The following is a 26,933-nucleotide window of genomic DNA, read 5'->3' as shown; positions in this document are numbered from 1 at the left end:
GTAAACTTGTCCTGCCTATGCATCACAGCATTTGCTCAGCATAGTATATGAAGCATAGTATATGAAGCTCACATAAAGAATCGATAAGGCAGAGACGAACCAAACTGCAGTTCCCCAGAGCTTAAATCGGATCCACTAGAGCCCTGCAATTTGTCGCCAGATCGCCCATTTTTGAGACTCAAAAGTCTTACTCTCAAACAACGACAAGGCACGATCTTCCCCGTGATTCGCTCTTCCCACCTCGCTTCGTGAAACGTGTGGAGTCCGCGACGATCCCCTGCCTTCTACTGTACTCGAGCCCAGGGTCTGCGCTCCAATCGTCTCAACTCTATTATCTTCTGCAAAGTCAATTGCACAAGAGTGTACAGTGCAGTTTTGAAATGCGCATAACGGCGATAGACGAGCGATGGCATCGTCACATGGTTGCATTCGATGTGTCACGGCAAACCTTTTGGCCGCGATTTGTGGATTTAGGTGGACTGCAAAAGCTCAGGGCAAAGGAGAGATAGGGGGAAGAGACGCTCTGAGTTTGAATATTTAAGCCATCATGAACCCAGTCATGGTTAATCTGGAACAACAAACAGCTTCATCTTTCTCCGTCTCCAGAAAACCTTGAAAACCTTGACTTCTCCTCTAATCCACATCCAAGATGTTGTTCGGAAAGTACCTCGCCCTGACAGGACTGGCTGTGAGCCAGGCTTCGGCCCATGGTCTCATCACCCGTATCAAGGGTGCCAACGGTGTTGACATGCCTGGGTTGACGAGTGAGTTCTTACGTGATTCCTGGATCTTCCCGGATTGACTGATTGACGATTCAATTGTAGTCCAGGATGGAATGCCCCGCGATTGCCCATCTGCTGCATGCGGTGCCCAGAAGGACACCGCTATCATCCGAGATGCGGAGTTCGGGTCTGTCAAGGCTTCTGCTCTCGGTCGTACACTTGGCGGTGGTCCTGTGAACGCAGCTACGGTGATTAATAAGTTCATGGGCGGAGGAGCGCAGAAGCGCACTTCTATCACTGATAGACGTAAGCTATCTATACCTCTTCTGGTTTGCCTAGACTAACGTCTTCGAAGGTCGTCAGGTGATCAACGATGCCGCAAGTGTCGTTACCAACGCCGGTGGTACTATCCTCAATGGTATCCAGGACCTCGCGGACGCCACACCATTTGGTGGAGCTATTAAGAGTGAGAAAGCCCCGCCTACCACTGCGAAGAGTCATATTAACCTGGACCAGGTGCACAATCCGCAGTTGATGATGCTATGGCTATCCTCCCGGGAACCGCGTCTGGTGCCGTGACCGGCAACGGTGTCAAGGAGAACGGTCTCCAGCTCTATGCTGGAAAGGGCGCGAGCACCGGTCTTCCCACTGCTTCCGCAGATGGTACCGTCACCGTGATCTACCACCAGGTAAGCCGAACAAAAAGAGTTATATTACCTAATTATACATAGTCTAACATATATACCCTCCAGGTTAACCAAGACGGCGCCGGGCCCCTCACTGCTGAGATCGACCCCTCCAGTGGAGGCACCGACCCTAAGGCCTTCAAGAGTGCTCGTGTCACCCAGAACATCCCCGGTGTTGCCGGCTTCTCCACCTCTAGCACAATGGACTATGCCGTCAAGGTCCAGGTTCCCCAGGGAATGAAGTGCACCGCGACCGTTGGAAATGCCAAAAATGTCTGCATCCTCCGTCTTAGGAACACTGCCATCAGTGGACCTTTCGGTGGATCTGCTGCCTTTACCCAGTAGAAGGGTTGAAGTGTTTAGTACCTAATAAGTGGTATCTTGGATTTTGCCTGATCGTTGCGTTTTAAGCTGAGAATTGTTTACTTATACCACGCTCTGTTTGCTATTAAGGTCTTGCCTACCTAATCATCTAGATACTCCTATAGATAATGTATACTAGCGAACAATAATCTCTAATATTTATTCTTTTGGTATGTTAGGAATAGAAGATTGCTGTTTAAAGTTAAGTTTTATGTTTTGGACATATAACTGTTTGTACTTATAGTCGCTTAGTAGATTGTCTGAGAGTAACTCCGACACGATACGAAGCCAAAAGAACGACTCCATTTATATTAGACTGACATTGTCATAATAGATTAACCCTTCAGGAGACGCGGAGTGTATATGCGATCAGGATTAACTTCCTATATAGCACCGCGCTAATGTCTTTGAAGACGTCACCGCAGACGAAGATACGTTCTCACCATTCCAACAAATCTAATGACAACTACCGCACCGTCCGGACGCGGGCAAAAAAAATTTTGCCGTGACCTGAGAGAGGACGCCACGCCGCATGAAGCGATCCGTGGTGCGCAGGCCACCATACACATCAAGCATGTGGGAGAACAGGCTATGTAGCCATGAACTACCAGTAGGAAGTGAAGCTCCCTGAAGCTATCCCTCCAGCAGACATACTCGTATTTGACCCCCGGCGTAGGGGGCTTCGAGCCTTGCGATATACCACCTTTAACAAATCATAATCCGCACGAGACAGGACACGGAAGAAGCCAGCACACATATAGCTGTGAAATTAATATCTCTCTAACAAGGCTAACCATGTCACGTTTCATTCCCACAGAATATTCAATTTCCTCCACCCTTGAGGCTTCTTGATGGGTACATTTTCCGGGTCATTACGGGCTTCCTCCAGCGCTTGGCGAATTGGCACTTCCTTCAAAGGGACAATCTTCGTTCGGCGAAGTACTTTGTACAGCCCGTATGCGCATAGGACGAGTGGGATATCCCTGTACCCCATAATTAGCTTGACTCGAAGGTATGGAGGGAGAAATTTGTGGTACGTACAGGTATGAGGACACGAATGAGGCAGGGTCCCAGTTGCCGGCAGTGAAGACGGTGAATCCACCGGTAAGAAGGATTATTATGCACATGATGAAGGCGAACCAGGAGGAGAAATCTAATGATCGTTAGCATGAACAGAAAACCATTTTCAGAGCGGGAAGCCCATACAAGTTATGCGATTATGCCAGGGCAGCTCGCTGGCCGGGATTCCTTGCGCCTTAAGTGCTTGCATTAAACGGATATGGTTGAATGCGATTGCAATCCACGAGACCAGAACACCGGCCGCCGTTAGGTCGAGGAGCCAATAGAACACAGTCAAGGCGCTGTTGGAAACACACATATAGGCTAGAAAGGACACTGCTGTCTGCGCGGCGACACACATGTAAGGGACACCCCAAGAGGATGTACGGAGGAAGATTTTCGGCGCATGTCCCTTGACGGCGAGACCGTAGAGAGTTCGTGTACCGGCCAACATGCTTTGATTGGAGGCGGACCATGCAGAAGTGATACAGACTGCATTGACAATTGAGGGAATCGCTTTGATGCCGGCGTCACCTGCAGCGATCACGAAGGGGCTTGTCGCGGCGGTGCCAGAGTCGTCTCGGAGTCTAGGGTCAGAGCTCGAGACGAGCATGCCCACGACAAGCACTGCGGCCAGATAGAACAATGTTACCCGGACAAAGACCCGCCGGCAAGCTTTGGGTATGTTATGTCGTGGGTTCCTCGTCTCTGCTGCGGCCATCGCTAAGCTTTCCACGCCCGCAAACGAGTAGACTGCACTGGTCATGACGGCCCAGAAGCCGAGAAAGCGACCCCAGGCGCCATCAGCTATGTATTCAACGAATGCACCTTGCTTCCAGTAGTGAAAGCCCAACCGTGGCTTGCCAGGTATTCCGCCGAGGTCGATGACCAGGCCGAGAATAACGACGAAGACAACCAACAGGATCTTGAGTATGGCGAAAAAGAATTCGACCTCACCATACACACGTACAAGTGCGAAGGCTACAAGAGCGGACACGACGATCAGGATGGTCACCCAGACTGCAGCATTGATGTCTGTCCAGAACTGGATCATCACCACGGCCGCGGATATCTCACTCGGGACAGATAGAAAGGCACCATACACGACGTTCCAGCCAATGGCAAAGCCCAAGGCTGGGTCAACAAGGAGCTCAGCGTGGCGCACGAACGAACCGGTCACCGGCATCAGCGCGGAGACCTCACCCAACGCGTACTGAATGCAGCATACAATGAACCCGACAAAAATGTAGCCGAGTAGAGCTCCCAGCGGTCCGCCGGTCGCGATGGCGCCCCCTAGACCAAGGAAAAGTCCCGTCCCCTAAGCCCCAAACATAACACTTAATAAATTTGCCCTGTATAGCTTGGTGTGGATCCACATACAATGGCGCCCGCAATAGCAATCATCTGCACATGTCGTTGCGATAGCCCGCGACGCAGATCCTGGCGTTCGTGTTGCGATACAATTTGTTGCTCTCCATCATCGAGCACCGGCGCCCATTCTCCCTCTGGCTGGGGCCGTGGTGATACTTCGCGACCATCATGTGCGGGGCTCTTCAAAGGTTCTGCCATTTTATCATTGAGTTCTGACTCTCCCTGTTCTTCCCTGCTGTCGTTCGAGGGGTGAACGAGAAAAGTGTTTTTCTCGGCGACGCAATGAGGTGCGAATTCTTGGGGAATAATTTTCCGCGGATGATAAGCAAGCACGCCATCCCACTGGCTACTGAGAAATGCTTATTGCGTGGGAAAATTCGGGTTTAACTCCTGTGGGGATACTTGACATCCGTCCCAGTAGTTAATACCGATTTCCTGCCGCTTCGGTCCAATGAAACGGACGCTCGTTCATATTTTAGGGTAAAGGAAATCGGCCGACGACACACTATGGCTTCGAAGGATCGGTTACGGAGTTAGCTTATGTGGGATGATGCAGAATATTATCCATGGTGAAAATAAGACCGTCGCAGACAGCGGGATTTTATGGCTTTTTTTTTCTCCTCTCTTGCGTTTGTTTTTACACAAAGTGTTTTATGGATATAGGGGTAGTGCTAAAGGACCACCTGATTAACACTCACAATCTTTTCGTCTATATTAGCAAAATGGATGCTATCAGGTCAGGAGATCAATGGACCGTCCAACTCTAACAGGGAAATCGTCTCATACGTAAACCGTAAACCGTTGTTTGTTTAACACGACTCTAATGACACCACGCAGCAGTTTTCAGGAACAGTCAGCCCAACAGTGTCAGATCTTTTTCGTCTTCTTATTCACCTTTCACATCCTCGTCCTTCATTTTTCCTTTGGTAAGCCTCAGTGCAGACTAGCAGAACCGATCTTAGAAGCCATGCTGGCTAGTACATCTGCTGACAAACTTCATCTGTAGATCTGTGGTGTCCACTGTGTGCTACTCCTCAAGTGCTCTAGCGCAATAGCAAAGCGTGCTCTGGATATCGTCACGTATTTGCTTGATCCTCAAGTAAAACCAACCAGTAGGCTAGGCGTCTTTGACGAAGTGATATGTTGACTCGAGGACACAAGAGACAGAGGAGAATAGATCAAATATCAACAAAGGAAGATCAATGAGCTTCAGGTTGAGACACCACATGTCGTACCACGAGCAATTGTAAAGAAATCGATGGTTATCCTACAATATGGGATATCTGAAGGAAGTTCCGTCAATGATCGCAGACTACGACAAGAAGGCCATTTATGGTAAATAAAATACTAAGATGCTCTGGGCGAAAGAGCTCTCTGCTTGTGGAAGCAAGTCAAGAGACCTTTTCCTATTGGACGAAGAGTTCAGAAAAAAGCTTAGCTGTTGTAGATCAATCCACACACTGCGATTCAAACTTACTATCCACAGGTATTCTTTAGACATTTATATAGTGGAGAATATGACCGAGGCATGCTTTCTGGTTGGACGTGTGAGGGTGACTCTCTACAGATACGCAGCAGATAACATGATACTTTCTATTTGAATGATACTAGTTATACCTCGCAACGGGATTCAGTTGATGGGGGGCATTGAACCACGCGTCGAATCTGAAAGCTATTGGTTACGGCTGCTGGTATGGATGTTCACAAAGTTCACAACATCGAATATGAGCTATCGTTATCAGACTCAACCTCGTAGATGACTTTGTTAAACTATTATCCTGGTTAAAGTTTCCCCTGCCGTACAGAGATACTCAACGTCTTCTATAGCATAACAAGTGCATGACCCAACACGTCGATACCGAGAATCAATTCCACGCGCTGGACCCACCCCCTCGAGTAAAAGGCATTGAATATAAGGGCGTGTCCCTTCACCGGGTTCTGGAAGGAGGTAGTCCTTTTTCAAGGGGATGCATTCAACCATTTTACCCTCGGGAAAGTCAATACTCAAAGAATCTAGAAATAGGTCTACCATAAGCTGACGCTCGCTCGTGACTAGGAGATGGGCTCCGCTCTCCAGATAGACTGCCGGAACTGTGCGGCCCTTTATCACCAGATGTCCTTGAATGATGTTTGTCATTTCATCTGGTCCTCGTGTGGTCACATGTACATCCATGACCTGGACGAGGAATTCCGTGGAGTCACATGGACCCGTTAGTCTAACCGGTCCATCGAGCGAAGCCCAAGGCCAAGATGGAGCCCGGTACTCCTCCGATAGTCGTACTTGGGGTTTGGTAACTGTCCAGTCCAGTGACTCAAGCAGCCACGACTTCCACCAGCCGGCTACGTATTCGTCGCCGGTGATTTGGCCAAAGAGCCTTGCGATCCCGGCGATGGCAACCATTTTATCTGAAGGTTCAGTTAAATGGCATGTAGAGTATTGCTCGACAAGACTATTCCATAGATAAAACACTAGAGGAGAGCCCTTCCCGGGGAGTTTGGAGCGACCGGCCGATATAGAATCTAAGAGCGGGTCCATGTTCTTGTCCGAATAGTGTGCGGGGATGCCTTGAGGGAATCCCTCGCATTTATGCTCACATAGACACTCCCATAATATCTGGTCTTTCCCAAAGTAGAGTACGCGAGGTGCCAGGAAACATTCTTGGAATACCCATCCACGGTTGTGCAACGGTCCCGCAAATAGCTGTCGGTCCCAGTACCCCTTGTCAAAGATGTAGTGAGGGGAGGGTTTATCGGCGAATAGAGAGGTCAGGACCTTGCCGGGTCGGACGAGGTCAGGTTCACAGGGGCGGAAAAGACCTTCTTCTGGATAATTAGACGCGGATGCAGCGATATTGCATGCCGAATTAGCATATACATGACTCATTGTCGACGCTTCCGCCTCCCAGTCTTCGGTGGAATCTTGAACGATACACAGAGCATCAATCCAGACATATTGGATGCCAAAGCGTCGAGCGACAGCTATGAAATCTTGGAAAGTGGAAGGGAGGTCGGCGATTGGGCTTCCCCGACGGAGCCGAGTAATGTTAGAGGATAGTAGTGAGATGGTTGGATTGCCCCAACGATAACTGAGCGTCATGTATGGTGCTGATGGCGACGAAATGCCGTCCTCGCGAACAACGCGAAGAAACCAATCCGTGTCACCATCATTGCCGACGTCGATGAGACGGGTGGGGAGCTGGTTAGGGTTGAAGCTTGCCAATCTACGACACGACGCATGGGTAGAGTAACAAGAGCGAAACCATCCGTATGCTGTTGTCAACGTAGGTGCGGATCCAGTGCTTGACTCCAGGTTAGGCTACATAAAATATGGGCTATACTCAGCACCTACACACGAGTTAGCCTTTCAATACACAGCACTCTAGGGCTGTTTATCTACTACTTACTATCCATAGGTATAAGTGTAAACCTCGCATGGGCAACCTGGTGGGCTATTGGGTCCGTAAACAAAACGGTTACAATTTTCTCTTCGCCAGTATACAGTTGTGTTATGTATTGCATCGGAGTCCAGGATATCTGTGGAGCGTCTGTCCACGCATGGCGATGTTGGTCGGTGAGATTCCATATCGTTGAGCAGATGACACAATTTCCTAGGGCAGCTGCACGGAAGATCTCAAATGGCTGGTGCGGTGATTGAGAACGCCCCTTGAGTACCGACCCTGTGTCAGGAAGGAGAACAGTGCGACAAATTGAACAGGTCCTGCCTGAGAATTCCATTGCTTGTGAAGCCCCATTACTGATTTGACAGCAACAGGTGGGGTTCAAATGATCGAGGAAGCATTAGCACGGACCAATCATTCTGGCCAATAGAAGCAGAGATCATGTGGACTAACTCGATTTAGACATACTAATTGTCCAATAAGACATGATTTGCGACTAGAATCGCGTTGTCTAGCCAAATCGTGGTATGCAAGAATACAAGAGAGTGTGTCAGATTCTTGAACATATTTGGCCAATTCCTGGCATGTCAGGCGTTGAACGAGGGATATGCAGACCCATCAATCAACTCAATCGAGTTTCCCTACTATTTCCAACAGAAGTAACCGTCATTGGGTAGTGAAGATACTCTGGCCATTGGCCAAGTAGGGTTTCACAATTACTAGGCAGAGTAGTGACGTCAGCGCCGAAAGAGGTAAGTGCTAATCAGGTGCAGCAGTAGCCCTCATTGATAATTGCTGAATCCCCTCACGCTCCACCTCAGGACTAGGCTACTGACTCCTTCCTCGATCTGAATCAAGGTCCGCCGGTGGCCTGAATATGCACAGAATCCCCAATTCCAGGAACATCGTCTACAATATCTACTCTCAAGCGTGTCGCAGCCGCCCAGTTCCTCCATCGAGACTTCCAAGAATCACCGCAAAGTACCAAACGGCGTCAATTACCTCGATAAACCATCATCGGCGTCCTCTAACCCCTCAATTGCGAACCGATCCACCGGTCACAAAAGCAAGCATGAGCAGCCGCGTCCCCATCGAGGCTCAACGAGTCGATGCACCCTTAACACAGTCGGCGACATTCCTCGTCGTGTGTGTCAAAGACGGTCCAGAAGCCATTCAAACGGTTCGATCGACCCTCGCTAGCATTGATGACCTATCCAAGAACGTTTCCATCCGCGACCTTGCCTCCCAATTCGCATGCACTGTTGGAATCGGCAGCGACATCTGGGATCGCCTAACGGGTCTCCCTCGCCCGGCTGAGCTACACCCTTTCCGTGAGATAAAGGGCAAAACCCACACTGCGGTGTCGACCCCCGGGGACCTCCTTTTCCACATCCGCTCAGACCGTCGTGACCTATGTTTCGAGTTCGAACGACAGCTGATAGATCTTCTGGGCGACACCATTACAGTCATCGATCAGACGGTTGGGTTCCGGTACTTCGATGTGCGCGACCTGCTAGGCTTTGTCGATGGCACAGCCAATCCCGTCGGTCCATCGGTATCCGATGCTGTCCTCGTCGCCGAAGAAGACGGGTCCGCTACCGGAGGAAGCTATATCGTGGTCCAGAAATACGTGCATGATCTCCAAGGATGGAAGGGTCTCCCTGCTGAGAAGCAGGAGGCGATTATTGGTCGTACAAAATGGGAGAATATCGAGTTAGATGATGCGGAGGAGGGTCAACAACAGTCGCACAAATCACTAGCGACGATCGAGGAGAATGGGGAGGAACATGAGATTCTTCGCGACAACATGCCGTTCGGCAACCCTAGCTCTAGTGAATTCGGAACGTACTTTATCGGATATACGCGGCGCCTATGGGTGATTGAGAGGATGCTGGAGCGCATGTTTATTGGCAATCCTCCAGGATTGCACGATCGCTTGCTTGATTTTTCGAAGCCGTTGACTGGTGTGACCTTTTACGCGCCGCCGGCTAGTGTGCTTGCTGGGTTGGAGAGTGACTGATTTTGTATACAAGCCGACCCGAGGTCTAGACTAATATGTCAATCACTTTCTAAAGGGGGGGATATTTGGTTTATATTATACTGTATAGACTGATCTGCTGCGAATTATAACTTTGTTTATCAGCTATCGAAATGGAGGAAACAACAAAGTGACTGCGTATCGCTGAACGCGTAATAGACTATTAACTCAACCACTGAATAAAGGAAAAGCAAAAATATTGGGAAAGATGATATATAAAACGAGGGAGGTACGTGACAACGCTGAAAGAAGAGAAGAAAATATGAATATACCTCTAAATGCTAGGCATGTCTTTGAAAGACTAATAATAAGAGTACTATCAAGATACAACCCCTTCAGCCATAGATTGTGAACGTCATAAAACACCAATAGGCACATACAGAAGCCAATGCGCAATAAATATTATCTTTCAACTCATGTTTCTCAAACAGAACGGCCCATATCTTTCAAATTAATCCCCGCGAAGATCAGACACTTAGTCACTGTCCATTCCCTTCCTAACTTCGAGACATCCTAGGAAACTCATCGAACGTAGTAAAAGTCATATTTCGGGGTGTTCTTCGTGCACACAGCAGCACTTCCTGAAGAAAAAGCCACAGTCGTCGTAGCTATAGTGCGAAAATACTCTGTCACCGCAGTAGCGGACGCATCGCCTTTCGTTCCACCAGGCGGTGCAGGGGCTTCGCCAGTGGCAGATATTGGAGCGCTCGATGTCCACCTCTGTGGTTGGATCCGTCTCAAGAGGGGCAGCGACAGTGTTGACGACGAGTGCGAGAAGGATGACGTTGATCCTCATTTTTAGATCGTTTGGATAGAGAACGATACTGAAAGAATGATCGATTCGTGTTTTTAGAAGGGTTTTGTTTGAATTTATTGTGTGACGATGTTCTCTGGAAATCTTTTCCGATGATACTTAGGTAGTATTCTCTTGAATATTCTCCTGTGCAGCATTTGCTGTTGTAGTGATCTCTAGGAAAGATGGTTCTTCTGAGGTAGGAGGGAATGGTCCGCTGGATTTATAGAATCTCTTCCAACATCGCTACATCACAAAAAATGAGGTAAGAACTACATCTGCATTCTAACTATGAGTCAAAGTGCATGACAAATGCTCGTCACCTGGATCAATCGAGTAAGATACTGAGCGCTGTTATGAAATATGAGCTGGTAGGCGACGTCAGATGACGCGGTGTCTTAATTTGACAGAAGAGTCCTATCCGTATACAATCTTGTATACCCACGTTGGACTGAAGCTATGGGAATAGCAATCACAGGTGTGCTACTGATCCGAGGAGACGATTTTATATGGAAAATCTTGATTCAATTTTTGAGAGTTGCAAACCAGCCAATTCTAGGAACATACTAGGCACGTACTACTCGTACACCGCGGAGCAATGTCACAGATCGATTAGCAGATGTAGTCGAGAGCCTTCCATCGAGCCATGTAACTTGACCACAGTATCTACGTTCTCCCCATTGGATGGCGGTCTTAACTTGGTTGGGTACGAACGTTCGGTTGATTTACGCGATTTTAGAGCAGCAGGCAACTACTCACCTTCCGGCAGGAAAAGTGAAGGTTCAGATTAAAGTGCCAAGGCAATCTTATGGACGATAGGAAGTTCAAATCCTAAGATCAAACAGCAAGTGTCCATGGGTCTTCGCTGATCGGAGGTCAAGCTCCTAGTCTCTGAGGGTCGATGGAGTACAATATATCTTTGTACATTGTGTGGGTCGACAACCTAATCGTTCGTCAAGATCATAGAATGCTTCACTTGATACGTCGCCTACGCCGTATTAGGGCTTGACAAGATTGTATTCATCTTTCAGTGTGAAGATGGACTTCGAGCTGCCCGGACATCGCCTGACTGAGTGTTGCCTAATCAAGATAAGATAATGCAAAGACTATCTAGACAACAGTACCCTGGGAGTTACATATCTGAGTTACTTGAGACGAGATACATCAAAGCTAACATTTGCACTATGTTTCTATACTATTTCTGGATCATCCCTCGATCTTCACCCATATCTAAATAGCCGACTTGTTATCTCTGGCTTTCATTCATTCGAGTCAAGGTAGAGTTGTCCACACATGATACACATAGATGCCGATCGCTTTAGCCTAAATTTTCTAAGCACCTGAACCTCGCTATGTACCATTGTAAGCGAGCGTGGAGGGTAGCGGGGTATAATATCGTCGGCCCCCCGTCCAATATACTTCTCTGATCTAATTCAGTGATACGCTCGCTGTCCTGATTTATTTACAGTTGACTAAACTCTCGAATGCATATCCTACGCACTGGTACGCTCTGTTATCAATGCTAACAGACCTTCAGCAGAGGTACGTACATACCCCGAGGTGTGTTCTTCACAAGACAATTACCCATAGGTGAAACAATGTCTTAGATTTCCGAGACACCAATATAAGAGTGACAGGGCACCGAGGTAGACTAGCACGCCGATCCCAGAGTCCACGATACTGACGATACTGCATCCCCCACCACATGCATATGAGGATAATGTGCTCTGGTGGAATTTAAGAATTTTTCTGTAAGGGACTGATAGATCAAGCGGCCCGAGAGACCACGGCATGAAATTTTCAACGAACACTACGTTTCCCACGGGGAGGGAGGCCCTTCCGACCCGACGCTATGTTTCAGATTCATGACGGTGTCGAATGGCGAGCCTATTATGCCGCAGTTTTATATGTCAAAGCCTGTTTTATTTCTGCATGCTCTGGTCTAGGTCGGCCGCCCCACCGCATTGACATTTTCCTCATATAGGTGATCTGGTGCGGTGCATGACTAAACCAAAGGTGCTTTCCTTGTGCAAATGGTATATAATCGGAGTCCCGGGCGTGCGAATCAGGTTTGGTGTTGTTTGGTGTGAGGTGATCCCATCCCGCTTCTTCCCTTTGCCCGTATCTCTTCGATCAGATTTTTGAATATCAGCTCTTCATTTTATCAAGGGAGCGATAGAGGCTATAACAATGATGCCACGTTCGCTAGACATAGCTGCAATAGCAACGGTCTTACCATCCGCATTGTCTGCGACCGTTGATCTGCCGATTCATTTTCGCAACAGTTATGTAGGCGAATGTCATATTCACCTCATATCATGCCTCAGCTAACGTGGATACTCTGACAAGGCATCAGTGGAGGTAAACATTGGAACGCCTTTTCAGACACACATGCTCCACTTTGACACCGGTTCGTCGTCGACATGGGTTGTTGACCAGACATGCGCGAAAACCTGCGATAACGGAAGTGGGTACGAAACCCATGAGTAATTCAAAAAATATCCATACTTACCAGACTAGCTATGACCGAAACGGATACAACGTTTCAGCTTCAACGACTGGCAAGACCCTCGGGACGTACGGAAGCATTGATTATTTTGGAGGAGTAACCGCAGGCCCAGGGGTAGCCGACACTTTCAGCATGCCAGCTGGGGTTCAAGGGGATGCCACCTTGACCTGGAACCAAACGTTCCTGGCTGCGAACGAAAGCTCCTGGAGATTCATCTCTGCAGATGGATTCTTGGGCTTAGCTTTCAGCACGATCGCGGTGGCGAAGACCACGACTATTATCGAATCACTCATGCAGCAGGGTCTCTTGGATGAGCCGCGGTTTGGAATATATTATGGTAAGGAGTACCAGAATACCGGCGCCAATCCAGAGGGTATTCTTACCATCGGCAGCTCGAAGGAAGAACAATACGTCGACGGCGAGCTTACCTGGATTCCACTGCGACCAGAAATCGAGTATCAGGTGTGGCGAGCAACGCTCTCTTCGATTATTGGATCAAGCGACTCTGGGAAGAAACAGGCCTGTAACAACATCGGTGACTCGGGTCGAGTTGTCTTCGACACTGGGGCTGGGTCGTTCGAAGTGCCGTCAAACATCATTGGCGACGTGTACGCATCGATTGGCATGAATTGGACTGCAATTATTAACGGGAAACACATTCCGCTATGCTCGGAGTTCAACTCGACCTGGTCCGTCACATTCAACTTCGGTGAGGCCGAAACCGATCCTAAGTTGACATTGACTGGTGATCAGCTTGCTAGGCCCGGATTCGCCGATAGGAAAGATGCATGTTTCCCTCCGTTCGATGACAGCGGGAGAGATGGCTTTGGGCTTTTCGGCACGCCGTTCCTCCATCAGTTCTACAGTGTATGGGATTTTGGAGCTACCGAGGTGTCGAACTACCATCCCCGGGTGGGGTTTGGAAAACTGAAGGCCTGAATCGGACCATAGAGGCCGAAGGGTTACTGGAAATGTTCTATCTGGCGATTGTGGGGCCAAGGCTTGGAGCTATTAGATCAACTTCATTGGTCATGCCCCAGTATCGATATAGGTCTTGACCCGCTTAGAAGCTGTTTATTGTGTCCTAGATTTGGGAAAGATATACCAGTATTGATTTTTGCACACGGCCTTGTTGAGGGCCACATGCTACACTTCCTATAACAAAAGCCGGCTACGGAAACAAAAAATACTGAATCCCGTGTTAGCAATCTTCGGATAAGGTTTGGGGATATGCATGCTGCAGGATCCATGGACATAAAATGGATTTTAGCGGATAGAGCTTCACTCTTGAGGTTTACCCCTACGAAGAACATATCACCATATAGTGATCTCCATATATCTACATTTCACTAATTAGTAAACGTTGTGTAATGGATTATCTTGCTTGAATCGGCGCCTTTCCGCAAATCTAGGCTGTACGCTAAATATGATCCTATTCATTGAAATCGCTAAGCGAGCCATCATCTTGACTTATTCTGACGAACAATCAATCAGAACGCCTGCCCATCCTCGTTAGCTCCGTAAAGAACAGATCCTACCCAGAGAAGCTCAGCCCATGATCTAGACTACGTTGAGACAGGTATTGTGGAAACCGTCAATTGCGGTGAAATAATAATCGGCAGAGCGATTGAGAGCCGGCATAGGGCTTCGGAACTACAGCCCCCAATATGGGCCTGGGGGCCAAATGCTCCTCCTTCGGTCAATCCTTGCATTGAGCCTCGTTGGGTTGTATATCCATTATCGTGGCTAGCGATACACCGCACGGATACAGGAAAGGAAATAAATCGGTTCAAGTTCGCTCATTTCGAGTTTCTTTTCTTCATAGTCAATTACAACCGGTTTACCTCTTTCGCTTTCAGGTCTCAAACAAAATTGGCCCTGACATTCTCCCTGACTTCGAGCAAGCCTCAATAACAACCCCTCATCAACTACCCACCTACCCACCTCCTTCCTACAAGCCACAAACCAAATCAGTCATGGGTCACAAATGTCCTGCAACAGTCCGCCAGCCTCCTCTAGGCCTTTGGAAGAACGATCACAAATACCTCCTCACTCACCAAGACTGCTGTGGAGAGACGGCAAAGATCTCCCTCTATAAGAAAGCCTGCTTCCGCTTCTGCAGCCCTTACGGGAACCAAACCAATGTCACTCAGTGCCATGGAGAGCCGCGGCGTTCAGCAGGTGACCGCGTTCCATAATGACAAGGTTGGAAAGTCGGTGGCTCCTCAGCAGCTGTCAAAACCTGCTCTTGGCCTTCTCTTTATTGGTTGTCATCGGAAGGGCTTGCGAAGAATCTAATTCTTTATCATGATTATGTACAGTATGCAGGGTGGCTGGCTGGCGTAGACTATCCCCCTTCCATATCATCATATAACAAGTACACAGAAGAGAGGCTTAGGGCTGAGAGTACAAGGTTGATGTGGAGTATCATGGAGTGATCCACCGTGGTTTTTTACATGTACCGAGCTTTCGCACCTTTTTGTTGATTCGTTCCGGCATCCAACCTGAGGTTATACCAGTACCAGGCTTGCCAGTTCCCCGTCTAGCCACCTTGGACGTAAAGCACTTTCCCGGTTCATAGGAGTACTGATGGCATTTCCCATCCTTCCTACATCGCGCTTTGCAGTCTTCAAGATTGTCAACCCCGTCATTATTCTCATCGGTGGAAGCGTTGTCCCAATTATCCTTCAGTTCTCCGAAGGCTGGATGGGCTAATTCTTCGAACACATCCGCATGTAGAAGGACCTCCTTTTCTGTCTGATAGATTCTGTCAAAACGCATATCCCCGCATATATCCGGACCAGGGTGTGTGCTTACATATGCCCACCAGGAGCTCTCGAATCTCCACATTTCTCGGATATCATCAGGAACCATATGATGATACGTGACCGCCGGGGAACACCAATGGTGGTCTTCCTTTGGACCATAATACCGGAAGGTCCATGGTGTGTCTCCTTGTAACAATGGAACCGAGAAGAAAAGGCTAACGCCGACATCGTGTAGTGCCTTCCCAAGCACGCAGTCGCCTGCCCAGCTTTCGGCGGTATACCTATCATATTCTTCGACTCGCGAGGCTCGGTGATCGGAGACCATATGCATAGCCGCCTGGGATATAACATACCCGGAGCCTCCATGAGCGAATGTGAGGTCCCCAATGTTGACCTGCGATCCCATATAGTACGGCTTGCTGGGGTCGAATTTCTCCAGCCATTTCAGGAGATTGGGCCATACCACATACGTGTCAGCCTCCATGAACACGTACCATTTTGCATCAGCTCGAACCCTGAGGGTCTCATTTATCATGGGAAGAAATTTCCACTTGTCCAACTTCCATCCCCGGTTTTCTGGCTTGCCGCTCGGAGTGCTTGGGTCGTCGCCGATATCGTCCGATGTCAGCCCTGCGCGTCCGAATTTACGTAGGCGGTTGTAAAGGTCGAACTCTAAGCTGGTGTCTTTAATACTCTCGTCGACGCTGCGCAGGACGTCATGCGCCTGGACCCCGGCGATTTCTTCCTCAAAGTCGGAGAAGAGCACGAAATGTGGGATGCATTTTAGCGTGGTGTTGAAGTGTACTGGCACCTTCTGCAATGCTTCTGTGGCTCCGGTTTTCAGGACCACTAGGACGTCGTTGATTCCGGGCAATTCGGGACACTCGGGTGGATTCGTATTATTCGATCCAGATATGATTGTTGTTCTGCTGTGTGTGTGAACTTGCCCCTTCCCTGGGAGGTGTACATTTATGTTAGGCGAGAAGAGATAATAAAAAAGTAGAAGAGCAAGTAAGGGAGAAACAAGAAGAGGAACCTTTCGAAAGCGTGCGGGGATCATGGTTGAGGCTGCGCGACCGTTACACGAGTTAGAGTGGGGGAGGGAAAGCGGCGATATAAGCGATATAAGTGACGGATTGCTTTCATTACATGACAGGAAGTAAGCACTAAACGGTGTGGAGAAATGCCACTGGATGGACCCTGAGAGAGGCTGGGAGTCGGTCTCATAGGGTGAAGAAGTAGGCGCTACCCTGACAGCTAAGCCAATAGCAGACAAGACCTTCGGTCTAGTCTTAGGCTTCCTTGGATGTTTACCCTAGTGTATATCCTACTACAAGTAACACCAACAAGCTCAAAACCATACTACTCTGGACACTATGACGGGGCCCTGTCCGACGTTTGATCTAAACAATAGATGTACATTGAAGGCGTTTGAAACAGTTCGCTCCAGGACGGATCCCCTATTTCCTTCCTCATCTAATGATGACCATGCTCGCGTGGCTGGGCGACAACTTACGTGACGATCAATCTCTACCTCATTCAGGGCACCAAATATGGCAATTCTGTCGCCATCATCTGTGTTCTGTTGACATACATCCAATGAACACAGAATACTCTTAGTATGGTGACAGCAGCTGTAGCGAGTACCGCATCCACCTGGCGCGAATGGAGAGTCGAATTGCCCACCCGGGATGATCCCGGGTCGTCCAAATTCCACATAGTTGATGCGCAGGGCTTAGGGAAAAGCTGGGAAGTCCGGAGCGCTAGGTTTTGGATCGGCTGGACCGATGATACCCCGACCTCTATCCCAACACCATCCCCAACGAGCTCGACCATCATGATGAGCGAACGATATACTACATTCTCCCCTCCCTCCTCATCGCTAATTTCTTCCTCTACTCCTTCTTCGTCGTCGTCTACTTTACCAAGTTCTTCCTCGTCATCAACGACCTCACTGACATCTTCCTCATCAATCTCTTCCACACCGTCGACTGCCTCGTCGCCTTCTTCAGCGACAACTACCCTTCCGGCTCCCAATCATACAAGGTACTGAGAGCCCGGAAGCGCTGGACTAGGGGTTGGCGGAGGGTCAAGAGCACCTCTCTGCATCGCTGCCGTTGCTGGCATAACCTTTTTACGGAGGAGAAGAAGCCAATCCACTTCAGTCGCTCAGGGTATGGTCATAGCGCCGCATGATAGAAGCCACACTCACCAACCACAGGCGGGGTTTATACGCCAGATAGGTAATCGGGTAGTTGAAATAAGTAGTGAGAGTACTACAAGGCAGCCAGGCCGATCACAGACTCGATACGAGTTAGATTAATTTCAGATATGCTAGTTTACTGGAAAGTTACAGTCTAAGCTGGGGAGAACTACCAGGATTAGTGAGTGCTACCAGGATGGACGAGACTAAAAGTACTCCATCCCTTAGCAACGTCGGCAGCATAAATGCCCATAAAATATACCGCTAGTCCACAGGAAGTGCCCGGACCCTAGGGTCCCAAAGCGTACATTTCAGTACAATATTAACTGACACATATATCATTTTTGCTATGTACATATATCTAGGCGTCTGTCTATACTCTACCCAATTTATCTGTTACTAAACAAACACCAAGACTACAAGTCTCTATTGTAGTGCTGTTATGTATTGAGCGAGAAGATGGTTAATTACATTTTTAAGAGGCAACCGGTCCTTATTAGCATCAAGTGGTTCTTATATCCAATCTAAATCTCCTCCATTCAGAAAACTTCCCCTGCCGCTCGGTGGTCTGCACGAACTGTTACTATAAGTAGTAAACCCTCGACCCTGCCGCCGCCAAACCAAGCTAAATCCATAGTTAGTTCAATGAACAGCTCCCACATCCCTGTGCCAATGCCGAGAAGTTAGGGATATGTTACGCTTATCAATTGCCAAACTCTCGCCACATATACAACGAACCAGCCATAATTATCGCTGCATTATTTTCCCTGACTTTTCTGAGCTTCTTTTCCCAAAAGCCACGTGCAACAACGCACCAGAAGCTGGTCCACTACAATCTAAAGGTATGCCCCTAACCTACTAGTACAGTACTACTTGCGTACACATACAGCCGCAAGCTCCAAGGGCTCGCCAGTCCCTGCTTGGGACCCTCCTCGCGCACCATATTTCACCAGAGTGTTCCATCCGACCCCCGTCAAGGACAACGGGCGCTTAATCAATAACTGCAACCTGGAGGAAGATTGCGCATCCTTACGCAGTAGTACCTAGTTCCTATGTATTCCAAGGATTGACTGTGGCTAAGTAATACTAAATCCAATCCGGCACAGGCCGTGGTCTCCGGGCCAATCAGAGCGAACTGCTCGTACCTTCTCTTGTGGGTTTAGTGTTGTTGTTAGAATTCTCGTTTTTTAGACGAGCTAGGTAGTCTAATAGGGTTATTGTGAAACTCCCGGCGAGAGAACAAAAAAAAAAAAAAAAAAAAAAAAAAAAAAAGGTCACATAAAGAAATAAAAAGATAAAAAAAAAGGGGGGGGTTACGCTCAGATTCAAGGAATAAAACGGATAAACGCCGCTGCGCCGTACGACTAACACTAATCAATATGACCTTGCTTGGGTTTTGCTATAATTCCACCGGCAGAGCGGTTAGGGCCATTGCTTAGACGAGGTGCTTTCCATCGATGTACCCGACAGGTACGCATGTTAAATCCACGCTTGCCGTACGGTGTCGTTTTCGAAAAATCCTGAACATCTGCAATATAGCAATAATCATGACCAACAGTAGGACTAGCTGGTAGGAGAATCGCCCATTGGAAATTCCAGTGATAGCACCTGCTCCTTGCATTGCGGTCGGGCGTGTATGCAACCGATGTATAAACCACCCATGAGAACCGTCTTTCCGTAAATGTATGGCGTCTGGATGAGTTGAGCCAGTTTCGGCCCCCGGTATATTGTCTGATAAGCGGGAGAGTACAGGTTTTTGGTTCTCAACACCTGAAATCGATGGATGGTATTCTGCAGTTTGTGCGGTCTGATAACTTTTATTTTGCTCTTCGAGCCATCGCTCATAGTCGGTCTTAGGCCTGTGGCCTTGTAGAAATGATCGTCTGTCACCGATCATGCGAGCCATTTTGTTATGCGCTTTCGCATATGTTTCTCGGTAAGACTGTGCTGCACGTTAATATTAGTTGATTTCGCGGTTAGGAAATAAGACTTCGAATACTCACACGTCGCAGGGAATTCCTAATTTATAAGTATTGGACTTTTTTGCTCGACATAGAGAACCCCAGTCGGTATATAACAGTCTATTGAGCTTACTCTAAAGTCTCAGAGCATCTGGTTTGGGGGATTGGAAATGGGGACCCGCACCCCAAGGTGCGACTACAAGTCCCCCTGAGTGGGCCCCTATACCCCATATTATAGGGTCAATGCGCTTAAACACAAAAAGGATGCCACTAACTGTTATCTGACTTTCGTGTTTCATATCTCGGAACACTCCTATCTGGGGCAATTAGGCGCTTCGTTTGAGAGAAAACTCTGCCCTACATGCACCTCAACCCGAAGTCGTCCCCGTCGACATTTATCATTAATATTACCACGCAGGAAAATGAGGCAGGGAATGACAGCATTAAAAGAGCGGGAGCATACTAATCTAAGGGTTCTTCAGTCATATGTGAATTATTATCTATCACAAACTCTAGTTTAATATCAGGTGGGTGCCATCCCGCGGAGCTAGGCAGCCCCTTAGTTCTGGTCGGTATTATCCAGTCGCTACTGAGAGATGGAGGCGAGTTCCATCAACATGCAAATGGTATTAGGCCGTTAAGATTGCTATAAACCCGGCCAAGCTTGTACAAACCAATCCATCATGCACAATATGGCTGTAATGCGGGGCTGTGTTACCCAGCAAACCCAACACAATCCGCTACCCGCAGCGTCCGCTGGCCCGAAAGAATGGTCTCCATCAAAATGTATTCGCTATACACCATCATCAAATGATGCGACTAAAACATGTCCCGTTTTTCATATGTTGTGGAAGTATTTTCATCAGACAATAGAATCCTGCCTCGGCGACGCCTTGTCTGAAATAATTTTGCAGACTTTATAGCGACAAGAGTGAGACAGACGGACAGTATGACGCTGCATAAAATTGTGTGGCTGCTGAAATGGGGGCTTCGGCCTATTTCGGGCACGAGAGAGTCGCCTGATGTTTGCGGCTGGATAAAATAGCCATGTGGTGTGGCCTGCCTGTGAGAATCAGATAGTGAACTGTCCCCTCCATGATTTAAGTAGTGTTTGTTCGTTGCACTATCATCGAGACCTTCCATGCGCGGTCCATAGAGTGGCCGTTTCCCTGGCCCGAAGTTCGCGCCCTGCCTCTGAAGCCATCGCTCGTAGTCGGTTTCTGGTCTCTGCGGCTCCATTGGGTGCGACGGCGAAATATACATACTTCAGAACCTGCTCACGGCTGAGCATTCAGTTAGTCTGTTGATATTTGCAAAATATTGTGATTTGAGTACTTGCCTAGAAAAGCAACTGTAGTTAGTCTCATATCTAGTGGTGAGCGTGAAGACGCTGCTCCTAGCAGCTGCTCAAGCGATATTTATACCCGAAGGTGCTAGTACTTTAGTACGCTGGACTAGTTGCCGTGCTGTCGATCTATCACACATAGTCGGCCATTGGTGAGATGACCCCAGTGTGTTAGCGCCCATGGACCCTGAGACGCTGGAAGCGCCGGTTTGCCAAGCAGTTAGTGTTATGGATCCGTAAAACATATGACAGGAGGGTAATTGAAAGCCTTACAAACTATCCTAGCATGGTAAATAACGAACTTGTCACAAATGTGGGCCAATCTTTATAGTCGATATTTCACGTTACGTTATCGTAGCAGGGATCTGGGGACGCTAGAGCCAACCGTGGATCCTGATCTTATACGCGGCGGGTGGCCCGTCCATAGACAATACCCTTAGTCCTTTTACTTACTGTTCTCTCTTGAGATATTTTCTACGGTGATCAGGAGTGGATTGTACCTAAGGGTATCGACGGACTCCTTAGCTGTATGTAGTCTGGTAAGCTATCACAACACTTGCCCTAACTGTGAAAGACAATCACTAGTAGAACCCCATGTGCTGCTAATTCCCTTCTCTACAGCAGAGAACATACCAGCTGGATTTGGAGAAAACAAATAACACAACTAGGAGAACTAAAGTCATCGGTTATCCCACACTTGCCAGATCCCCCCTTGTCTTCTACAAACGATGATGACGAACCGTCAAAGCAAGCAACGATCCCAAGATACAGAGCACCAAACAAATCACTACCCAACAATTAGTATTCACCTCCTCGCCCGCGAGAAAGAACAGAACTCACAATAAGTATTCCTTAACCCAGCGACAAAACAGTCCACTACAACCTCCCAAATCTTCCCTTCCAGTTTAGCAATATAATTTGTATCCGACGTCGCCCGGTGAATAATCTACAAGTATCAGCGAACCCCGTTATCCAACAGACAGCAATCAGACCAACTCACCTTCTCCGCCCCGGGACCGCGCAGATTCCTCTCCAACTGATGTCTAAACCCAAGCCCGAGAACCGTATTCGTCATCGTGATCCCCGTCGTCATCGCAAAACTGGTAATAAGCATGTAACCCCCTGTTGCCATGGCCATATCCTGGGGCTCAAGAAGAGCAGTCATAGCGACGAACGCAGACGCCGACGCGATGCCAGTCCCCATACCCCCGGGGATAATGTATAAGGATTCCCAAAAGTTCGTGCGGCCGTCCCACTGCGTGAACAGGAGAACGTGGGTCACGGCCGCGACGAGCCCTCCTCCGACGAGGAGTGTCTTGTAGTGACCCGTTCGGCGGATGAAGTTGCCTGCTAATAGACCTCCAATTGTGTTCCCGACGACGGTCGGGACGAGATGTCCACCTGCGACGGTTGCAGACGCGCGTTGCGTTACTTGAAAGTAGAGGGGGACGGAGAAGAGCATGCCGAGTTGGCTGGTGATTTGGAGGAAGCCGATCGTGTAGCTGGATGCTACGTTGGGACGGGAGAGGATGCGCAGGTCGAAGATTGGTTCGGCTGCGAGGCGCATTTCGACGTAGATGAAGAGCGTGAGTAGCGTTAGACCGATACTGCCTAATAAGAAGGAGAAGAGTGAAATCCAGGGGAAGGCGTGGCCTCCTCGGTCGAGGAGCATGATGATAGCTACTACCGATGTTCCGAGCAATGTCGCTCCGAGGGTGTCGACCCGGCGGCGGATGGAGGCCTTGGATGCGGCGTGATATTTGATGTTCAGTTTCGCGATCACTAATAAACCACCGATCACGATGAATGGGGTCTGCAGGAGGAATAACCTGTTGTACCAGCAGGAATCCAGGGTTAGGGAAGCTCTAAGACGGCGTTACAGGTGGACATACCAGCGCCATCCGATCGCATCTGTCAACCATCCACCGACCGGACCTCCGGCACTGCGACCCAGAGTCATGGCGATATTGATATATGCTCTCCATGAGGCCACCTCACGTCGGGGAACAATATCTATAATGACAGTCAGAAGCAAAGATCTTGTCAATCTTCACAGAGGACATACCGGTGATGATGACCGACCCGAGGGTCATGATACCAGCACCTCCAATTCCACTCACTGCCCGGCCCGCGATCACCGACCAAAGGTCTCTACCAAGCCCGCTATACAGCCACATGTTAGCATCTGCGCGGGCATTTTCACCCGGTCAGAGCGTACGAGACAATGCATCCAAAACCAAAGAGAGTATACGCCACCAGTAAAAGTGCTTTCCGCCCGTAGATATCGCTCAGTTTGCCGTACATCGGCTGCGCAGCGCACACCCCCAGAGTATATGCAGTCGATAACCAGCTAGCATCCTGAAGCCGATTAAATTCGGACGTGATCCTTGCCGTTGCAGCCATAACTAACGTGCTATCGGCATTCGAGATAAATTCGCCTATCACACGTCAGCTCCCTAATCACCCATTTTACTCCTAGCAGCGAAGGTATCTAACCAAGAATCAAGACAGCCACAACGGTGCCAACACTGCTCCCTACCTCAATTCTGCGCTCTCCATTAGCGACCGGACTAGCTAGCAAAGCACTTTCCTCATCATCCCCACGGACATTCGGCCGTCGATCGCCATATTCCGAAATAGTCCGGTAAGCCTGCTCCGACACATTCCCACCCCCCTCAGAGGAATCAGGACGAGCCACTACACCAGCATCAACAACCATATCTGCAATGCCCGCAAGCTCTTCGTTCAAACAATACCCCAGACCTGAACTCGGGACGATAGCTTGATTTATCACTACGACACCCAAGCTAGCGCGATGACGCAATAGCCCATAGCCGTGCGCCCCTTGCTCTAAATCTTTCCCAGGCCATATACGATGCTTGACTCACGCTTAGCCCCCGTTCGATAAGGGAGCTCTACTTGTTCTTACTGGGTAGATTCTGGAAGCTATTGAGTAGACGAGATTGACTCCCCACTGGATTTATACGTCGGGCGCCAATCAGTGGTGTGGGTTTTGTCTTGCTCATCGGATACCGAAAGCACGTCATATCGGGGTTTTTTTGAGAACAGATCCGCTGGCTCCGGTATCAATGGAAGGACTTCATTGATGTTGGAATAAAGTCGACGTGTTTTAGATTTAGTCTACAAGGGGAATGGGTTCTTTACTGTGATGGGGATTATTCGATCCGCAGTTGTGGTGGGATTTGGACTAGTTGTGAATGGGGTGGGGATTGGATTGGTGATCTTCCCGGATACAAATTGTATATTTTAGGCTAGGTGACTATGCACTAGGAAAGAAGAGAGAAGAACTAGTGAGATATAATGAAGGTCCATACGGATAAGGGAAAAAAAAATAATACTAAAATAAACAGAGAAAGTGGCTTCAAAACCAGTTCGAACAAGGGGGAAAACCTGCTAACACTCTACAGAAAGCGCATGTGAGCAATTTTCAAGCTCGTGGAAAATTCAGAAAATACCCACATTAGGGCTACTCCAATTCAGTCCAGAACGTCGAGAAGCCAAGAGCTGAACTAATCGGCGCATCCACTATGGTATTGTAATCGCGAACTAAAGCCGAGTCTGAGGAATAAAATGGATTTGAGTTCGTGTGAACCATGGAAAGGTTCCGGTCGAGACTGGAATTGTGTTGATATTTGACCACGTACCCCTTGGAGTCAGTTGGTGAATCTCTCTCCTTGGATTCCTTGACTTCAGTCGATGTATGGATATTGGAATCTCAGGGCTTGGTAACCTTGAATGGATTAGGGGTTCTTTTTTTCTTGTGATAGGTGGTCATCAAGAACTCGACCAATATATCCACAAGTCACCCGGCTACATCAAAACCTCGGAATGCCGGAGTTCGTGGCAACGCAAAACTTCATGGCGGTTCCAACCATGGTTCAATAATCAAAATAAGGAAAGGATATTCAGGACCCATCAGGTACAATGTCAGGAACAGGCAGCGGTGCGCCAATGCTGAAGTATAAGCTCGGCAACAACGGCGGCAGATCAGTGATGTATCGACAAATGGGTCCCCAAGAATGGGGCTTGCTCCATTCAGTCCATCGCAGGGATGTGACAGGGCAATCTGATTGATTCCAGAATGCCTGAGGGCATATGTACCCCTGGTTCCAGGTTACCTGCGCGATTATGTGTTTTGCCATTCCTCTTGGCTCCTGCATTGGCCGAGGGTCCATTTTTGAAATTTCTGTCGCCATATAAGAAGTTCAAGAAGCGGCGATGGGGGTTGACTGGTTATCCTTCGTTTTCTACACCAAAAAATGTCGCCTGTATCCCGGTCGCTGTTGGCCCCCTTGCTTCTGGTGTCGTGCGTCGCCGCAGACACGGCCGTGTCCCGGGCGGAAACCGCCCTTACCACGCTGCAGACTTGGTATAACCCGTCCACGGGTATCTGGAATACATGCGGGTGGTGGAACGGGGCCAATTGCATGACCGTGTTGGCCGACCTAGCGCTGGTCGACGATTCCGAGTCGGTAAACGAAACTGTGAAAGGCGTGTTCGCGAATACCTTCAATGTTGGGCCTGTGTCCAACCCATTCCCCGATCGGAATAATGATTCCTACTATTCGACCGCCGCCCAGCGCAAAGCACGCTCGGTCGACGCCTCGCAATGGCTCGATGGTTCCTACGACGACGACGCATGGTGGGCGCTGGCTTGGATCGCCGCGTATGATGTCACAGGAATTCAGGATTACCTAGATTTAGCGATCGGCATTTTTGAGCACTTGGTGAGAATCTCGTATCTCTTATCCTACAGGACATTGTTGCTAATCCGCCGTTTAGAGCCAAGCTTGGCCATCAAAGTGTGGCAACGGCGGAATTGACTCGGACTTTACACATGTTTATGTGAACGCCGTTACCAACGAGCTGTTCTTCTCGCTCGCGGCGCATCTAGCCAACCGCGCATCTAATCCCGACGTTTATATCGATTGGGCCCGACGTCAATGGAAGTGGTTCAAGGATAGTGGAATGATCAACTCCAACAACACCATCAACGACGGATTAACCAACGATTGCAAGAACAACGGAGGGACGATGTAAGTCTTTAATACTATATCATCACATGCGCATCTTGAAACAAGAGAACTAACAATGCCCCCACAGATGGTCCTACAATCAAGCCATTGTTCTAGGAGGTCTCGCCGAATTGCACCGGGCAGCCAAGAACGAATCGGACCTGGATGCCGCAGCAAAGATTGCTAAAGCCTCGATCGCTTATTTGGCCGACAGTAACGATGTCATCCATGAGTCGTGCGAGCCAGACAACTGCGACAGTAACGAGACGCAGTTCAAAGGTATCTTTATCCGAAACTTGAGGCTCCTGCACTCCGTTGCCCCAAACGATACGTATGCGAAGGTGATCAACGCGTCCGCCAACAGTATCTGGCAGAATGATCGCAACGACCAGAATCAATTCGGCGTCAATTGGACCGGGCCGGCTACCCAGGTGAACGCGTCCACACATAGTTCTGCCATGGATGCGCTGGTTGCTGCGATTGACTTGAAATGATTTGAAATATTTCCGCATGACTGGGTCCAGATATAGAGATAGAGCGCTGGACTTGCATTTCTGCTCTGGAAAGCAGACAAAACATTGGTTTCTCTACATAATTTAACATAGCATTGAGCATTGATTCTGAAATTTCAGAAGGAGTTGATGGAAACCGTGAAAGGCAGGGCAGGCGCCCGACTTGTTT

The 26,933-nt window shown here is 48.7% G+C and overlaps 10 protein-coding genes across 10 annotated transcripts; 4 read left to right on the top strand and 6 right to left on the bottom strand.

Moving 5' to 3' along the window:
* Positions 1-539: 539 nt before the first annotated feature.
* BDW43DRAFT_72931 (DUF3129 domain-containing protein) lies at positions 540-1,825 on the top strand. The gene is made up of 5 exons (XM_032050444.1): positions 540-764; positions 825-1,028; positions 1,078-1,188; positions 1,239-1,411; positions 1,475-1,825. Exons 1-5 carry the CDS (start codon positions 650-652, stop codon positions 1,751-1,753), a joined length of 882 nt encoding a protein of 293 aa, XP_031905931.1. The 5' UTR covers positions 540-649; the 3' UTR covers positions 1,754-1,825.
* A 604-nt stretch (positions 1,826-2,429) lies between these two features.
* On the bottom strand, positions 2,430-4,573 carry BDW43DRAFT_72921 (amino acid permease/ SLC12A domain-containing protein). Its single transcript, XM_032050443.1, has 4 exons — positions 4,211-4,573; positions 2,978-4,148; positions 2,813-2,924; positions 2,430-2,754 (listed from the first exon to the last, which is right to left on the bottom strand). The coding sequence occupies exons 1-4, from the start codon at positions 4,397-4,399 to the stop codon at positions 2,577-2,579; spliced, it is 1,650 nt and encodes a 549-aa protein (XP_031905930.1). The 5' UTR covers positions 4,400-4,573; the 3' UTR covers positions 2,430-2,576.
* A 1,300-nt stretch (positions 4,574-5,873) lies between these two features.
* Positions 5,874-7,936, bottom strand: BDW43DRAFT_305976 (HET domain-containing protein; the record flags this gene model as incomplete). Its single annotated transcript, XM_032045915.1, has 4 exons — positions 5,874-5,930; positions 6,090-7,500; positions 7,540-7,546; positions 7,606-7,936. 4 exons carry the CDS (start codon positions 7,934-7,936, stop codon positions 5,874-5,876), a joined length of 1,806 nt encoding a protein of 601 aa, XP_031905929.1.
* Positions 7,937-8,462: 526 nt separating this feature from the next.
* On the top strand, positions 8,463-9,684 carry BDW43DRAFT_72915 (Dyp-type peroxidase). The gene has a single exon (XM_032050442.1). It carries the CDS (start codon positions 8,477-8,479, stop codon positions 9,617-9,619), a length of 1,143 nt encoding a protein of 380 aa, XP_031905928.1. The 5' UTR covers positions 8,463-8,476; the 3' UTR covers positions 9,620-9,684.
* A 2,936-nt stretch (positions 9,685-12,620) lies between these two features.
* Positions 12,621-13,878, top strand: BDW43DRAFT_319334 (pepsin-like aspartic protease; the record flags this gene model as incomplete). Its single annotated transcript, XM_032048899.1, has 3 exons — positions 12,621-12,719; positions 12,780-12,901; positions 12,951-13,878. 3 exons carry the CDS (start codon positions 12,621-12,623, stop codon positions 13,876-13,878), a joined length of 1,149 nt encoding a protein of 382 aa, XP_031905927.1.
* Positions 13,879-15,158: 1,280 nt separating this feature from the next.
* On the bottom strand, positions 15,159-16,785 carry BDW43DRAFT_260543 (uncharacterized protein). Its single transcript, XM_032040220.1, has one exon. It carries the CDS (start codon positions 16,765-16,767, stop codon positions 15,367-15,369), a length of 1,401 nt encoding a protein of 466 aa, XP_031905926.1. The 5' UTR covers positions 16,768-16,785; the 3' UTR covers positions 15,159-15,366.
* Positions 16,786-19,343: 2,558 nt separating this feature from the next.
* Positions 19,344-19,932, bottom strand: BDW43DRAFT_260541 (uncharacterized protein; the record flags this gene model as incomplete). The annotated part of the gene is made up of 2 exons (XM_032040219.1): positions 19,914-19,932; positions 19,344-19,857 (listed from the first exon to the last, which is right to left on the bottom strand). The coding sequence occupies exon 2, from the start codon at positions 19,814-19,816 to the stop codon at positions 19,346-19,348; it is 471 nt and encodes a 156-aa protein (XP_031905925.1). The 5' UTR covers positions 19,817-19,857; positions 19,914-19,932.
* A 566-nt stretch (positions 19,933-20,498) lies between these two features.
* BDW43DRAFT_260540 (uncharacterized protein) lies at positions 20,499-21,389 on the bottom strand. Its single transcript, XM_032040218.1, has one exon. The coding sequence runs from the start codon at positions 21,132-21,134 to the stop codon at positions 20,691-20,693; it is 444 nt and encodes a 147-aa protein (XP_031905924.1). The 5' UTR covers positions 21,135-21,389; the 3' UTR covers positions 20,499-20,690.
* Positions 21,390-21,935: 546 nt separating this feature from the next.
* BDW43DRAFT_305971 (major facilitator superfamily domain-containing protein) lies at positions 21,936-23,935 on the bottom strand (the record flags this gene model as incomplete). The annotated part of the gene is made up of 7 exons (XM_032045914.1): positions 21,936-22,003; positions 22,057-22,162; positions 22,217-23,045; positions 23,109-23,229; positions 23,282-23,379; positions 23,435-23,654; positions 23,713-23,935. The coding sequence occupies 7 exons, from the start codon at positions 23,933-23,935 to the stop codon at positions 21,936-21,938; spliced, it is 1,665 nt and encodes a 554-aa protein (XP_031905923.1).
* Positions 23,936-25,496: 1,561 nt separating this feature from the next.
* On the top strand, positions 25,497-26,746 carry BDW43DRAFT_319332 (putative glycosyl hydrolase; the record flags this gene model as incomplete). Its single annotated transcript, XM_032048898.1, has 3 exons — positions 25,497-25,964; positions 26,020-26,273; positions 26,341-26,746. The coding sequence occupies 3 exons, from the start codon at positions 25,497-25,499 to the stop codon at positions 26,744-26,746; spliced, it is 1,128 nt and encodes a 375-aa protein (XP_031905922.1).
* Positions 26,747-26,933: the final 187 nt, after the last annotated feature.

The sequence above is a fragment of the Aspergillus alliaceus genome (assembly GCF_009176365.1).
Source record: "Aspergillus alliaceus strain CBS 536.65 unplaced genomic scaffold BDW43scaffold_2, whole genome shotgun sequence".
Taxonomy (NCBI): Eukaryota; Fungi; Ascomycota; class Eurotiomycetes; order Eurotiales; family Aspergillaceae; genus Aspergillus; species Aspergillus alliaceus.
The sequence above is the reverse complement of the archived record's forward strand: the minus strand, read 5'-3'. Positions and strand labels throughout refer to the sequence as shown.